At 44.9% G+C, this 16,030-nt stretch overlaps 2 protein-coding genes and 1 long non-coding RNA gene across 5 annotated transcripts; 1 reads left to right on the top strand and 2 right to left on the bottom strand.

Moving 5' to 3' along the window:
• Positions 1–257: 257 nt before the first annotated feature.
• On the bottom strand, positions 258–791 carry LOC133897958 (uncharacterized). The gene is made up of 3 exons (XR_009906002.1): positions 764–791; positions 385–679; positions 258–317 (listed from the first exon to the last, which is right to left on the bottom strand). It is a non-coding gene; the product is annotated as an uncharacterized LOC133897958 (long non-coding RNA).
• Positions 792–1,499: 708 nt separating this feature from the next.
• LOC133897745 (uncharacterized) lies at positions 1,500–2,214 on the bottom strand. The gene is made up of 2 exons (XM_062338562.1): positions 1,957–2,214; positions 1,500–1,880 (listed from the first exon to the last, which is right to left on the bottom strand). The coding sequence occupies exons 1-2, from the start codon at positions 2,164–2,166 to the stop codon at positions 1,704–1,706; spliced, it is 387 nt and encodes a 128-aa protein (XP_062194546.1). The 5' UTR covers positions 2,167–2,214; the 3' UTR covers positions 1,500–1,703.
• A 6,710-nt stretch (positions 2,215–8,924) lies between these two features.
• LOC133897812 (mitochondrial pyruvate carrier 1) lies at positions 8,925–14,314 on the top strand. 3 transcript variants are annotated; one of them, XM_062338642.1, is made up of 5 exons: positions 8,925–9,099; positions 9,413–9,537; positions 13,648–13,702; positions 13,790–13,925; positions 14,071–14,314. In XM_062338642.1, the coding sequence occupies exons 2-5, from the start codon at positions 9,442–9,444 to the stop codon at positions 14,072–14,074; spliced, it is 291 nt and encodes a 96-aa protein (XP_062194626.1). In that variant the 5' UTR covers positions 8,925–9,099; positions 9,413–9,441; the 3' UTR covers positions 14,075–14,314. The 3 variants fall into 3 exon arrangements, with proteins under 3 accessions (XP_062194626.1, XP_062194624.1, XP_062194625.1); XM_062338640.1 differs by having other exon boundaries at positions 8,931–9,099; positions 14,097–14,314; XM_062338641.1 differs by lacking the exon at positions 8,925–9,099 and adding an exon at positions 9,135–9,219 and having other exon boundaries at positions 14,097–14,314.
• The last annotated feature ends 1,716 nt before the right edge of the window (positions 14,315–16,030 follow it).

Raw genomic sequence — 16,030 nt, 5'->3', positions numbered from 1 at the left:
GGCCTGTGAACAAATAATCACGTTAGATACGAACCATATGGTATTGAAAGTAGTAGTAAAAAATGTATAATTGTACCTGCGTGGTACGACGGTGCAGCAGAAGAAGGCCACGCTGACGTGCCGTAGTACGTTGCGGGGGGGGGTAGAGTGTGGGGCCGCCGAAGACGGACCAGCCTCGTCACCGAAGTAACCTGAGCACAGTTCTAACTTATTTTGCTGAAAGTACTAGAAATTAGGAAGAAGGGTTCCCGGAGTACCTGACTGTGGACGTACAGGGCTCAATCTGCGAGGCTGCATCGAGACTTGTGCAGACGGACCTAATGAATGTTTAATAACAATAAGTAAAGGATATTGATCAATAATTTTCAAAAGTATAATTCGTACCATGTTGCTCGGACCCTCCAAGACGTGATAGGAGGGGTCGTGTGGGTGCCGACACTGAAGAACGTCGGTGCACGTCTGACGGCCGAGACGACTCGGCGTGTGCACCACTCGTCCTGGGAGGCGGCCCTGCTGCATCTGTGGTAGATCGGCAGGAGGTGAGTTTCAGGGCGCGCGTCGTCTTATCGAAAACCCGTCTAATGAAGCTCGCAACATCCGACGCACTTAGGTGATGCCCTTGCCGGACGCGGTCCATGGCAGCAGCTGCATCCCTATTTACATCATAAATGATATCTGTCTGCAGATACGAACAATAGTAAACAATTAAAGTATACGGTTATGTTCATTCAATATGTAGTACGAACTTCAGAAAATGACTTACTGCTAAAGCGGCGTCCTCGTCCCAATGCACCGGGTATATCTCCGTTGTCGATGCGACGTGGCCCCGGACATCATCAGGGGTGTAGGTGACACGAGTCCACGTACGAGGTACGTACCACCGTAGGTACTCCGTAAAGTTTCCCTTGGTGTGGGGACGCGCCTCATCAACGACGTCCTGTAGCGCTTGGGCCCATGTTGCCACGTAAGGGGCCAAGCGGTCCGCCCAGAGGTCGCCAGCTGGCTGGCCTTTCCACGTGTACCTGCATTGAAACCACGGTAAATGTAAGGCAAACTGAAACGAAGGTTGCTCAAACAAAAATTTATCAAATGTACCTGTGGACGTGCAAGGGGACTGTACGGATGGGGACGAGCGGGAATGCCTGGTGACGGCCAAACTGCCGCATGACGCGCTGCGGTGAGTACTCTTCGACGTAGATGTCGAAGACAAGGGGTGCCTTGGTGAGCCAGTACTCCTCGTCACGGGTGCACAAGGGTGACAATCCCGACCCTGCACGTGTATGAACGGCCCGAACGTTGTATGGCTCCCATACCACATCGTTAGGACGTAGCCTGTCAAACTGGGTACGAAAATGCTCGTACGCGCTGCGAGACTGCTCGTGGGCCCAGTGTGGCTGAGTGACAAACATCAATACAGATATTTAGAGAGTAACATAGTACGAACAAAACTGTTAATGTAAATTACGTACCCGTCGACGACACCACAGCAAGGCCATTATCGGCGCGTCATCTTCCATCTCGCCGTACCACTCCTCTGGGTATGGGGAGCGATCCACCACCGGCCTACCTATGGCGAAATGCTCGTACGACCATAGCTGAAGAAGAAGTGGACACCCGGCAAAAGTGGCTAGCGCCTCCTTCTTCATGCATGCGTCGCAGAGCGCCCGATACGTCGCAGCAAGAACAGCTGATGCCCAGCTGAACTACGGTACATCATCTGCATGCGCGTCCGCTATCGACCGGGCGTACGGCACAAGGGTCCTCGTAACCAGGTGGCCTTGGCCACTAGTGAACATCACCCACCCAAACAACCAAAGGAGGTAGGCCTCCAAATGTCTCGAGACCGCGTATGCGTTGGCTTGTGGGTGGATGTACGTCGGCTGCATATATGACTGGTGTCAGAAATAATCATTACGATATAATTTGTTAGGAATCATAGGTTGCATGTTACCATACCTGGAACTGTAGGATCCACTTCTTCGTTGGCCCTCGTGCATCGGCTAAGAACTCAGGCACGTACGGGGGTGCATCCTCCTTTCGCTCCACCGGCCCAAATCGCTGATGCATGTCGTTCATCCAGTCAGCCTGCATATCGATCACCCCAACCGCAGCTCCCGCGCAAGGAAGGCCTAAGAGGTAGGAGACGTCCTGCAGGGTCGGGGTCATCTCTCCGCACGGTAGGTGGAACGTATGTGTCTCTGGCCTCCAACGGTCGACCAGTGCTGCTATCAACGACCGATCGAAGTAGAAACGACGGGCCGCAACCTCAGGGTCCTCCGTCGTTCAGGCCTCGACCAACCGGCAAAGCTGTAGGAGTCCGGCCGCTCCCAACCTATAAGTATTGCAGTACATCAATAATATGTAACAACAACAGCGAAATGATATGTAACACCATCAGTTTTTCTAAGTACATGTGGGTCCAGCGCTCGTCTACCGTCAGCAGCTCTCCAGGGCCTCGTGGGCGAAACACTCCTAGGTCCGTCTGGTGCTCGGCGGATAAGAAGCTGCGATGCTTCTTGTCCACGGCAGGGTCCAAAAGCTCTGGGGTCGAAGGCTGAGCCATCTCTGTATTTGAAAGACATGTACATTAGTATATTGAGAAATAAATACAAGAACAACAAACTTCGAATGCAAATTAACTGTACGCGAAATTAACACATATTAATACAAAGTACAAAACTAGCTGACCTACACAACAGGTGCATCACCGCCTGCACTTTTGGGACAATATTTGTAAGTGTGACCTACTTCATTGCACTGACTGCATCGCTGCATCCTAGGGCCAGCCTCGAATTCATCCATATCGTTACGAATCCGCCGAGATTGTCTTCGGCCCGGTGCGTTCTTCATCTTTCCCAAATCAGGCACATATATTCTTGAAGGCCCTGGGTTACTTGTAAAAGTGTCAACAATACCGTAACCATACAGCTCCTGGTTCCAGGTGTTCAGTACTTGATCTTTCATGAAATATTGTGACACATATTGCCTTGGAAGCATATGGTGCTCCGCGCACGCAGCTATGACATGTGTACAAGGTTTGTGGAGTAATTGTGGCTTCTGACAACTACATATGCATGTCCCACTCCTTAGCACACACTCTTGAACATGCCGCTCACGTCTACCCCCCCTCCGACCCTTATCCCGACACAGGACACTGAACCTGTGCTCTGTTGTGCCCTCTTGATTTGCGCGATGCATGTGGGCCTTCCTATTTGCCTTCTCCATGTACTCACATAGCATCCGGCCATAAAGCATACGATTGTCCTCCATTACAACCTTAGCAGCTGCAAACCGATCAATGAAGTACTTGCAGGTGCCATGCAAAATGCCTTCTACAATTCCATCTAGTGGTAGGGACCTCATTCCTCTCATGACCCAGTTATAAACCTTTGCAAGGTTTGTAGTCATCACTCCATACCTGGCACCACCACTGTCGTACATCAAAGCCCATTTTTCATTGGGCTCATTGCGTATCCACTGTGAAAAGCTCCTAATAGATGAGCCAGATCTCCGTACAATCTGCGGAGTATCGGTTGGGAGCCGACCGAGAGCTATTGGTTCCTCACAGTTAGGTGCGGCCTCCGCAGTTTGTTTAAGAGTCAGTTCATCAAGTCTTGCCCATAATGCATTGAACTTACGTTGTTGGTTCTGACTGCACAACTTCTTGAAGAGCTTCATTAACTCTTTGTTTTTAAACTGTCTGTAGAAGTTCGCACCCATATGGCGCATGCACCACCTGCTTTTGAGATCTGGCCACTATACTGGTACACCCCGTCGCACGCTACCGTGTTGCATATCCAGCAAAGCCTGCAACAATCCTGCATGTCTATCATGAATGAGACACACAGCTGGTCGGTCAAGAACAATTGCATGCTTCACCCGCTCTAGGAACCAATACCAGCTGTCCCCATTCTCACTCTCCACGAACACAAACCCTAGTGGCAGCACTTGGTTGTTACCGTCGACCCCTATTGCAGACAATATCTGCCATTTGTACTTCCCAGTTAGGAATGTTCCATCTAGGCATATGATGGGTCGGCAATATCTAAATGCTTTGATAGTTGCACCGAATGCAAAGAAAGCACGCTGCAACACTCTTTTTCCGTTGTACTCCACATCAGTAAAGGGGTAATGCTTGATATCATAGTAGCTGCCTGGATTTCTTGCACAAATTGTGGCTAATTGACGAGGTAGATTGTGATACGAATCTTCATATGTACCGAACCTAATCTCAATAGCCTTTTGTTTCGCCCTCCATGCCTTCGCATAATTTATTGTGTACTAGAACTTTTGCTCAATAGCATGGATTATTGATCGTGGCTCATACCTTAGGTTGTCCACAATCTCTCCGTACATAACATTTACAATGAAAGCAGAAGACAGGTTCCGATGGGCGAACTCTATTTTCTCAATATGACAATTATGTTCCTTAACTATTGAGCATTGCCAGTAGTCTGCCCATTTCCCTCTAAATGCGTGCACCCGCCAAGGGCACTCAGGAACCAAGCACTTCACATCGTACTCTCTTTTACTTGATTTAACAACCTTGAATTGCCTACGAAGAGACAACTACCAGAATTTCACAGCATCAATAACTGCCTCTTTTGTAGGGTACATAGCACTCTGTGACACCTCATTCTCATGGTATGGCCACGGTGTCTGGTCAGCCTCGCTAACCACCAACTTCGAAAATTCTTGATCCCGCCATTCCGCAGGAACTGCAGCATTACCCTCCTCATCAGAAGAATCCCCATCGGCAAGGCCTTCCTCCAACTCTTCATCCTCCAAATCCATATCTTCAATGATGCTAGGGATGTGCTCCCCTTCATCAGCTACACCCATCGGCTCCAGGTCTGGAACATCACCAACCTCCTCTCTGGACCCTACATTAGCCGCCTCTGACTCATCTTACACTGCCTCACTTGGTCCTGCTACTGCTTCTTCAGAGTTCACCTCATTTTGATCTTTCAGGTACGCCGCAGCTAATAAAACAAGCGGCATGCCACGTTCACAGCATATATCTACATACTGCCTCCAAGTTGATGTGGCTTCGATGGGAACAAGCTCACCAAAGTATCCATGACTAGCACGGCTCAGAACACCTTTCAACTTTAGCTCATATTGCTGCGGATCCAATTGGAAAAACCGCATGAGCCATTTGCACACCCCCACAATAGTCCTCTCATTAGCCTTACTAAGCCCCTTCATAACATGGCGAAATCCAGAGAGATCTACACCGTTGGGACCGTACATAATTTCACCCTCACCATAATATATCTGAAAAATTAATTTATCTCTCATTCCTGAAAACACCCGCAAACATAACACATGTTAAGACAACAAACTATATTTCTGATTATCAGATAAAATAGCTTTTAAATGCTACCCTAGGTTCGCAAATTGTCATCTACTGTTGACTCATACGTCTGCATGTACAAGTAATATACTATAAACTATATACTACAAACAACATACTGAAAATAATATACTACAAATAATATACTATAGGTAACAAATTGAAAATAATGTACTAATTTTCTAACTAAATTTTACAATTTTCTAAACCCTAGATCTAACTATCTAAAATCTATGTCATATACTACTACTGCACTAATTAACAACAATAAAAAGGATAAAAAGATTGATCTAAATTTTTTTTCCAAATCCGCAGCCCAAATGCAGCAGGACTTCGCCGATCTCTCTTCCTCCCCTCTCCTCTCCTCTCTTCTCCTCTCTCTTCTCAATTTTTCTTTTTTTCCGAATTTTCTGGTTCTTTCTCCAATTTTCGGGGTTTATATAGACTCAGGGCGCAGGGGGCCGGCGCGGGGCGGCGGGCGGGAGGCGCCCTTACCGCCCCCCGAGAGGGCGGTAAGGACCTTTACCCGCCCCCTAAAGGGGCGGTTAGCTGTGGGGCCCGAGCGGGAAGGCCTACCGCCCTCTTAGGGGGCGGTTAGCACCCGTACCCACCCTCTGAGAGGGCGGTGGGCGCCTACTTTTGCAAATCTTTTCACCGGAAACCTATTTATTTAAATTTAAACTCGAAAAAATATAAAAATAAAAAAAACTCAGCTGTGTGAGCTGGTCGCCGGGGGCTTGGCCCCTGCCTGGGCTCTGCTGGTGGACCTGGCGGAGATGTTGTGGGCGCCCTTCGGCCTTCGGCCTCGTGCTGGACCACGTCGCCAGATACCTGTGGCCGCTGCTGCAGGTGGCACTGCTGCCGGTGCGCTGCGCCGTGGCGCTGGCGGGATGTGCGGGCTCCCTGTTGTCCGACACCTACAACTTCTCCAAGGACATCCGGGAGACCATCAGCAGCATCTTTGAGCTCAACCATATGTCCCCAAGGCGCAACAGAGTGCCTTCAACATATCGCTGGTCAAGACACTCTAGAACAATCTCTTCTCGCAGGTAGCTAGCTAGGTGAAGGAATAATTAAAATTATTATATTTCTCGGGCAGCATGCATTGTGTCTACTGCGATGCAAACTGCTGCTCCTATTGGTGTAGATCTTCCAGGCGATCCGGGGCATACTGAATGGACAAAGAAACTTGGATATCTGGCTGAATGTTCTGTAATCTTTTTGCATCTTTGTGTTTTGATATTTCTTACTACTTTATGGAAGTCCAGAACACCACAACCCTAATTTTCAAGGAAAACATGCCTATAATTTGTTCAGCTATTTGGCCTGTCGATTGCCAATTTTTTTCTTAGTTACTATTTATATATGGTAGTAGAGATATCCTCTTTAGATGTATAGATTTTTTTTATGGGGAATAAATATATATGTTTCATACTATTTTCTTCAATGAATTAGTGGACAAGCTGGTTTATAAGCATGAATGTCGTGTGGTGCAAGATAACAGCTCGTTGTGTCACATTTAGTCAACTATATTACCTCTAAAAAATTTTACTCCCATTATAACATGTGGTATTAAACTAGTAAATATTAAATACAGTAAACAAGAGCATCCATAGAGCTTTAAATCCTTATTGAAACAAAAATAGTATAAAGCAACATGTATAGGTAGTTGAACAATTTATGTAAAGTTGATCCTTACGAGTTTGTTTGTGGAGTCATTGGTTGACATCCACATGAACCTGAAACTCATATCAATAGATATGAGGATAATGTAGAGGTGGACATTTAACTATACGATACAATATTTACATAAAGTTTAAATGAGTACTAGGAAACCACTCTACATCCCGTTATCATGTGTTGGTGTCATTGGTACCCGAGATCTACCATTGTCGCTTCTCCTTTTCTATTCATCATTCACCTACATGCTAGGCTCTGCGACTCCTGACCCGACCTATCGTCGGTTCCTGAGGCTCCCATGGCCAAGGCGTCGAGCTCACAACCTGACGGTCGTTGCCGCTTCCTCACCTCATGCTGAGCCTGCCCACCTGGTGTCAGTCCCTGATTGTCGGGGGAAAAAAATCCCTGACAATGATTTCGAGGAGTATCGGACGACGAATGCATGATCTTTGTTCGGGGAGTGCATACTGAATTTGTTTGTGTATGTGCAACTCAAGAACACCGAGGATTATTTAGGTTCAGGTCTCTCTTAGGGTAATAGCCCTACATCCTGTGTATTCTTTTCTTATGGTCTCAGTTGGTTACAGATAATGTTCTCGCTCGTTTCGGAGCCCTCTCCTCTCCTCTCTTTATAGCCCAGGGGGCAAAGATCCTTACAAGTGGGTCCATCTAACTGACCCGTTCCTATCTAGACGATCAACAATAAGCTATCATTATGGAGCACGCATGCGTCGCGCCAGCTTCAGAGTGCTACGAGGCCTGTCCCATCCGTCAGCTCCTTCTGTACTTATCAGTTCGGGTCACCCGGCCTGCTCCGTCCCATCACCGGTTGCCCACGCGCGCCTGCCACGCCCTTAGTGACGTCCGCGAACCTATCCTGTAACAATTAATGCCGCGGGAGGAAACACGAAAGCTCTGCGTCCACCCCAGTCGCCTCGGCTGATGGGGTGCGCATAGGAAAGAAAAACTGCATGGCCATTAGCATTAAATGATAGTGGTTTGGTTCAGACGAGTACCTGCCTCGCGATCTATAGGGACTACTGGTCGCGGGAAATCCAGTGGGGTTAGGAGTGTGGTCGTGCGATGCCGAGTGGTCGCGCAATGGACCCTGTTTAGAGAAAAAGAACTAGTCCCGTAAAAACCGGTCGTTGGCGTCCGTCCTGGCATGGGACCCTCATATACCTTACACCGACACTGATGCTCCCCTTGCTAAGCTATCTCAACCACCTCTGCGCTCTCGTGTATCCCTAGCTGAGCTTGCAGACCCAGGCCGCTGTAGGATTTGGGAGCAGTGCGACCGGAGAGATCGACTAGGCCAGCTTTTCCTTGGCGAGGTGCATTCTTCTCGGTGGATAGTGCTGCTAATCTACTCACGGATAACCCTATTGATGCTCTTTCTGGGCTACATCGGCTACCTCCCGCTATCCGCGGAATCTATCGCCATGTGCTGGGCTAGTGCGCCTCGCTACCAGCGAAAACGATTGACGGGCGCTCTGGCTAAACATGTCCAAGCTGCCCTCTAGATCTGTGCGGAGTGCTCTCAAGAAAGACCGTGGCTACTTTTTGTGCGGATCTAGAGCAAGATGGGGAATACATGCACTCACAGACAAAGAGGAAGAGGAATAGAAGAGGAAAGTAGAGGAAAAGAAAGAAATAAAATAAAAAGGAAAGTTGTAACCGTGATAGGCTGACGTGTGTCCAACTCAGATAAAATCGGGTCGAAACCACCCAAGGGAGAGAAAAAAAATCCTATTTCAATAGTTGATGGAGCTCGAATATCTAGTTTTGCGATTGAGAGTGAGATAGAGAAAAATCAGACTAGGATAAAAGTTGGGAGAGAGAGGTGTACTGTTCCTAATACTTAGCAATCCAAACTTGCAAGCCCAGGGGCTAAAAAAACTCGCGAGCCCAGCCCAAGCCCATTTCTTCCCCGGAATAGTCCCCACCCGCTCCTTATTCCCCTCTCTTCCCAGTCTTCGTCAACCCCTCGCCGCCGGCCGAAGTCGACGACGACCAGCGACGAGCTACCCCTCGCACTCCACCGCTGGCCGCAATCTCCCTGCGTGAGTGACCATTCCTTTGTGTATGGACCTCGTTGGTTGGATCTTGCCGGACTCTTGGGAACGGGTTGGTTGATTAGGGTTATTCGTGGATTAGTTAAGCTTCACTCGATCTTGGCACAGGTTAGGTTCCGATAAAGCCAGCGCCTCGATTTCTTGCTTATGGCTTTCCCCTTGGCCTTGGTGATTGGGGTGTAGGGGAAGATAGTTGTCTTGTTTCTGATTTTGTTCTTTTGAAGACCCTGTATTTGTTTTGTATTTTCTAGTTAATTTTTAACAATGATGATTTGGTGGCTATGTGGCGTGACGTGACCAGGTTGCGGTGAATCTCTGGAGATATTCGCCATGTCGACGGCGCTCAAGGCTTTCCTGAACAGCCCCGTCGGCCCCAAGACCACTCACTTCTGGGGTCCCGTTGCAAACTGGGGTTTTGTCCTTGCGGTATGCCACAATCATATCTCACTTTGCATCTTTGTTCCGTTACCATCGTATTACGAACATTGTTTCTTCTCTTCCTGTAGTTTATCCAAACTAAGGAATTTTAATGGATGATTTTCTCCTTGTTACTTAAAAGAAATTTAATGATAAATGCCAGTATTTTCATTTCTGGTTGTTAAATGCCATTTCAAACCTCTAATTTGCTATAGCCTGAAACTGCTGATTTTGATACCATCCACGTCGCAGAACATGTGACTATATAGGACTGTTTATATTTATAAATATGATTATTTTTGTTAATTTTGTTCTTAAAAAAACATGTTGCTGTTAGTTACTCAGACTTGAGAGGTAGGAGAGTGCTCCATTTCTTAAACAAAGATGGGTCCTAAAACTGTGCAATTTTATTTTATCAGAACCATCCAATAGGTCATGTGCTTATACCAAACAAAGTATATCAGGTCACTGCAAAAATGTACTTTGTAATTAAATCAATCGCGGCACAATGTCTTCTCTTTTTAACTATAGCAGCATTCAATGGAAAGAACTAATTCTTCGTAAGTGTTTCTGATATTATTATGTGGTTACTGCTTGCTGGGAGAAAAATGCATTGTATTTGGAGAACTTGTTATTAGTAAAATGATGTGTTTCACTGCAAAAATATCTGGTACTTATTCCAGTGTGAAGTATATTTTCACTGGTGATCATTTTACATGAGCGGTGATAGAATCATCGTGCTGAACTTTAGAATAGCTTGTCAGCTGCCTCGTTTCTTTCTGGTTACTTTTGCATTACTTCGTTCCCAGGGTACTCTCAGACTCGGTTGTAACTAAAAAAGGATCTGATTCCGTTATTTCATAATGGAAAAGGGGTATCCCCGTATTCGAAAAAAAGAATAGCTTGTCAGTGATCTGTGTAGCCTTCACAAACACCACTTTGTAGATATGACATTAGCAGTCTAGGGGTTGTGCTTATTCTAAATAGAGCAGAATTACATATGGTCTTCATGTAGTAATTACACGGCACAATGGACTATGGCACCAAGACTAAGGGTGCGTTTGATTGGAGGACGAGGTTGGATGTGATAGGACCATCTCTGTTTTTCAGGATGAGATGATTTAATTTCCTGTTTGGTTGGATAGATAGGATGAGCTAGTTTTCTGTTTGGTTGGTGGGATGAGATTAGATGAGTTGAGTTAGTTATAAGTTAGTAAATCACATGAGAAGAACATTAGTAAATTTTTTCATATTTTTGGGAATTTATTTGAGGCAATAAAAATTCTTAGAAGTTATAAAGTAGGCTTATATAGAGAATTTTAATTAAATATTGTCTCAGGTTTTTATCAAACCAATTAAAATAGGTTGCAAATGAGCTCTAGTTTGCCTATGAAAATGTTTAGATTTTTTAGACCACTCTTGTACTCCCAAATAAAATTGAGAGTTAAATAAAAAACATAAAATCACACGCACCTACAATGAGTGTTCGCTCGGCAGACGAACGTGGATGGAATCATCCGGTCTTTTTTTTGGGATCGGCTCATTTGGGATCTATTCGAATATTCTCCTGACTTGGATGGCTCTGTCGGTGAACCAAATACCGGATCGACCAAAAAAGCTGGATGGGATGATCCCATCCAGCCCAGGTTCGGTGAACCAAACACTACCTAACTGTTTGTCAGAATTCTCTTTAGAGTTTTTTTTACTCAATAAAAAGTATATGTTTATCGAACATTTCTCAGACACAGTGTTTGCCTGCCGGTTTCTGTCCTTTTTGACATGGCTAGTCACTGTATGCGTACAATGTATGTGGGGTCAAACAAATGCTTTAGTTTTCATTTTGCAAAACTCTAGATTAATTGTTGATGATCTGTGTATCCTCTACGGCTCTACCTCTCTAAGGGTACAACTAGGTGAAGTATATGGCACTGAATTATGCTCATTCTGTTAGAAAAACTATGCGCGGTATGGCTTGTTGGGAGTACATTGAGGGACTGTTTGTTTGGAAAGTAGAAGCCCAAACAAACAGACTGCTTCTGCTTGAGGTTTCTGAGAAGCAAAAACAGTCTTTACTACTATAGAAACCACAGAAGCCAGAGCAATCTTTTGCTGACTTCTACCAGCAACAGGCTTCTGGAGAAGCAACAGCTTCCAGAAGTCCAAACAAATAGGCCCTGAGACATGATTCCAATGCTCCTCACCTATGTAGAAGAAATACAATGTTGTTTGGAGTTACTTTACTCAATAAAAGGAAAAAGGATTGAACACATCTTAGGCACATTTGTAGCTTGATCATTTGACCTTTTAGGCCTAGCTAGTAACTGTGTACACAGTAAATGTGAGGCCAATCAAAATTTTCTGCATAATATTTTTGGAAGGAAAATAATGATGGGAGCACTCTATTCAAAGTTATCCAAAATTTTGTTGCATGTCAGTACTAAATACCTTTGCTTGCAATAAATTTGTAATAGAGAGCTCAGAGCTGACAATGTCTTGCATACCAGCATGTCTATGAATCATATCCATGCCTTTATTTGTTATGGAGGAAAACTACAGATCACCCCCTAAACTTTGGTCTGATCTCCAAATTTCACCCTGAACTATGAAATCAGATATGTTTCACTTTGAGCTTTACAATGCCACTCAAATTTCATCATGAACTATGAAATCAGATATATTTCATCTTAAACTTTACAATACCACTCAAATATCACCTTAAACTATGAACCCAGATATATTTCACCTCGAACTTTACAATACTACTCAAATAACATCATAGCCAGTTTTGGAGGGTGGTTTTGCCTATGTGGTGGGTATGCATGAATGTTTTTGCCTCAAGGGTATGCTGACATGGTTGATTTGGTCAATTCATCGTCCACCTTCTGGAGACGTGGTAGCACAGACCCTGGTGGCAACACGTGCTAGCTCAGCTAGACATCGAATGACAATGAAGCAACATGACCGAGTCAATACATAGCAAAATCACTTAGAAAAAAGAAGAATAAAAATAAGATTAAGTGATATGTCCGGAAAACCAAACACACCGTGACATTCACTGTTCGTCTATCGGGAAACATTATGTAGATATTAATCGATCATTTCTTTTTTTTTAAAAAAGATATTAATTGATGAATCAGAAACTCAGTGATCTTAAGAAATCGTCGAGCAGACGAACAGTGAATGTTAGTGTGTGTTTGGTTTTCTAGATGAAGTTTTGTAGGGATGCATCGTATAAGCAGGCTGAGTGAATTGTTGAAAAGAAGATTGTTTGGTTGGCTATATTTGTCTGAACATGTTAAGCTGATTTTATGTTTGGTTGACTGAATCTGAGGCCGCATAAGCGGATGTAAGAGTTGATATTGTGATTGGTTAGTTAAATGAAGATAAATTTGTGACACTGACAAGTGGACCCGCCTGTATGAATAGATGCAAAGCCTATATCCGTCGGGCCAGGCTGCGGAGTGAAGCTTCACTCTCGAGCTAGGACGAGATTGGATATTTGCATCCGTTGGGTTAGACTGGAACAGTGGATGCGAGTAGCTAAACACATTTCTTTTTTTGATTATACACATCTACCAAGCTAGACTGGAAGAGATTCGGGCAACCAAACACACTCTTAAACATGGCTTAACCGCCAATGCAGACTTGACACATAGGCAAAACCACCCTTCAAATCTGGTTAGGGTGTTATTTGAGTGGTATTGTAAAGTTCAGGGTGAAATATATCTGGTTTCATAGTTTATGGTGAAATTTGAGTGGTATTATAAAGTTCAGGGTGAAATATATCTGGTTTTATAGTTCATGGTATTGTAAAGTTCAGGATGAAATATATTTGTTTTTATAGTTCAGGGTGAAATTTGAAGATCAGGCTAAAGTTCAGGAGATGATATGTAGTTTTCCCTTTGTTATGGCATCCACAACTCTCCTAACTCTTGTCGCCATATCAAGCCATTTGTGCCAGTACCTATTTATTGTTCAGCATCATCGGTACCCTGTCTGAGTTAAATATGTTTAACCTCTCTGAAGTTTTTCTTCTTTTCTGGGTACCGTCTGTCATCCAATGATGTTCACTATTCAGCAATATTGCCCTCTGATAACCTATATTAATTGCGCTCCCAGGGTTTGGTTGACATGAACAAACCTCCTGAAATGATATCTGGCAATATGACAGCAGGTAGATAAAAGTAAAATCCTTTGAAATCTTTTAGTTGCAGCACTATCTACTCGATGTATACTAATCAAATTGTTCCATTTACTGCAGCCATGTGCGTGTATTCAGGACTGTTTATGAGGTTTGCATGGATGGTGCAACCACGGAACTACTTGCTTCTGGCATGCCATGCTTCCAATGAATCAGTCCAGCTCTACCAGTTATCTCGGTGGGCTAGGTCCCAGGGGTAAGCTTACTGCACTTAATTAGTTTTCTCTTCTGCCATCGTAGAAAATTGTTTAATTGAACATTCCTGTATGATGATGGATTTGCATGTCCCTTGGGCCATATTGGACAAATACGATTATGAAACGCAATTGACGATACTGAAGTTAATACAAAGCGCAACTTCTGTCAGGTACCTGGAGAAGAAAGAGCCAGAGGCTCAGCAGTGAAAGAGTGTATAGACCTGCATTTACCTTCTCAGTAAGGGTGATCTGCCGCTGCAGTTTTGAATGCTCAATCTGGGAGAAAATTCCCAGAAAACCACTTCTATGCTATGTAGCGGTACAAATTCTTTGTTCCTAGTGCTATGGCGACCCTATTACAGAATCACACCTAACTTCTCTTTGTGTTTTGTTTTTCTTTTTTCTTTCCCTTCTGATTTACCGGTTGGTACCCTGAGCTGTAATTTGGCGTTCGATCGTTTAGGTTGGCATGCCACCTGTCTCACTGACACTAGACCATGACAAATAATAAATTGCCAATCATAATGAGTGCATTTAGTTAAATAACCCGGAAAGGGAGCAGCTAATGATCATTCGAACATTTATTCAGACAAAAAAAAAAAGCAATTTCTGTGCATCAAATTAGCATCCAACGGTTCCTCTGCTCTCGTCTCATCTCTTACATTTGTCAAACCCTAATAGCACATAAATCTACCTCGTTTCTCCACAGCCGATGTCTCCATCTCTCTTCTTACTCTATTACACCACACCACCTCCTTTCTTTCTTCTTCTCCATCCGCAAGATCCGCTGATACACCTCTTCCTCTCCCTAAGAGCAACTCCAACTGAGTTACTATTTGCCTCCCTACCCTATTATTTAGCGAAGAAACAAAAAAAATCACCTCTAGCCGATTCGCTACTTCTATCGCTACTTTTAGCACCTTGCCATCTCGGCTTTGCCTTGTGCCATATCTAGCGAAGGTCTCCCTCTCGCCATTGATCAACGATCGCCAAGAAGTCAACCCTTCCTGCCACTGCAGGTGCATTTCATCTTCCTCTTTCTAGGTTGATTTGAGGTTGTAGGTACTTGAGTTAGCCGGATCTATGTGAGAGAGAGAGTTACCGGAGAGGGAGGCCGTCGTAGCTTGGTGGCGCCATGGTTCACCTTGCTGCTTTGCCGCCATTGCTCGTTTGGTAGATCTGCTCGATGCTACCCTATCGCTGTCGCCCGCCTACAATCGCTGCCCTCGCCTGCTGTGCGCCCTTCTCCTGGCCCGCCCGCCTGCCGCGTGCCCTCGCTCGCCTGGCTGCCCTTGCCAGCCTGCCGCGCGTGGAGCTACGCCACAATAGGGGATGAGAGGCTGGGGCGGGAGCAGTGCGAGGTGGCAGCCGGTTTGTGGTGAGGAGCTATGAATTTGGGGAGGTGGTTGCTGCTTCTTGGGGAGGGAAGGCCAGTAGAGAGATTGCTCTGGTACTGCGCTTGTGCTTTATCTCTGTGATGCTTCCTGTGATGCTCATATGCTTCATGTGATGCTTGGGTACAGAGGCTAGGTGGTTTTGTTACTTGTGCTTTGTCTCTGTGATGTTGTGGTCTCATTTTTGTTTCTCCATTGCATGAGTATTGATCAATGGTATATGATTTTGCAATATAGGAATGGATAGCTATATGCAGCTGTTGAGTGGCCAAAATGTTAGTGGCTACCAATTTTGGAGTGACAGCCAATTTGCAAGTCCATCCGAGGAACAAGGAGATGAGAAAGTGCAAGTTGTGGAAGCTACACCACCTATGAAACCAAGCAAGAAGAGAACAAAAAATTTCAGTGAAAAGGAGGACGTTGTTTTGGTGTCGGCATGGATACCATTCACGGCAATGAACAATTTCGCAGTACATATTGAGAAAGAATTCATGAGTGCTTACATGAGCATAAGGACTTTGAATCAGATCGTTCTTCCAACTCTATCATGCACCGTTGGTCCACCATACTAGACAATGTTAACAGATTTTGTGGATGATATGCTCAGATTCAAAATAGGAGGCAAAGTGGGGTGTCCGAGCAAGATAAGGTATAAATATTTCTTCTTTAGTTTGGTTGTAACCATATATGTTGCTAGTATGTTTGACAAC

Source organism: Phragmites australis, chromosome 17 (assembly GCF_958298935.1).
Source record: "Phragmites australis chromosome 17, lpPhrAust1.1, whole genome shotgun sequence".
In the NCBI taxonomy this organism is placed as follows: domain Eukaryota; kingdom Viridiplantae; phylum Streptophyta; class Magnoliopsida; order Poales; family Poaceae; genus Phragmites; species Phragmites australis.
Note: the sequence above shows the minus strand (reverse complement) of the source record. Positions and strands in the feature narration are given on the sequence as shown.

Coding starts and splice junctions, on each gene's coding strand:
- LOC133897745 (XM_062338562.1), bottom strand. CDS start 2,166: ATGACCCCGACCCTGCAGGACGTCTCCTACCTCTTAGGCCTTCCTTGC. Junction 1,881..1,956: donor AGTGGATCCTACAGTTCCAG/GTATGGTAACAT, acceptor TCATATATGCAG/CCGACGTACATCCACCCACA.
- LOC133897812 (XM_062338640.1), top strand. CDS start 9,442: ATGTCGACGGCGCTCAAGGCTTTCCTGAACAGCCCCGTCGGCCCCAAG. Junction 13,703..13,789: donor ATCTGGCAATATGACAGCAG/GTAGATAAAAGT, acceptor CATTTACTGCAG/CCATGTGCGTGTATTCAGGA. Junction 13,926..14,096: donor CGGTGGGCTAGGTCCCAGGG/GTAAGCTTACTG, acceptor AACTTCTGTCAG/GTACCTGGAGAAGAAAGAGC.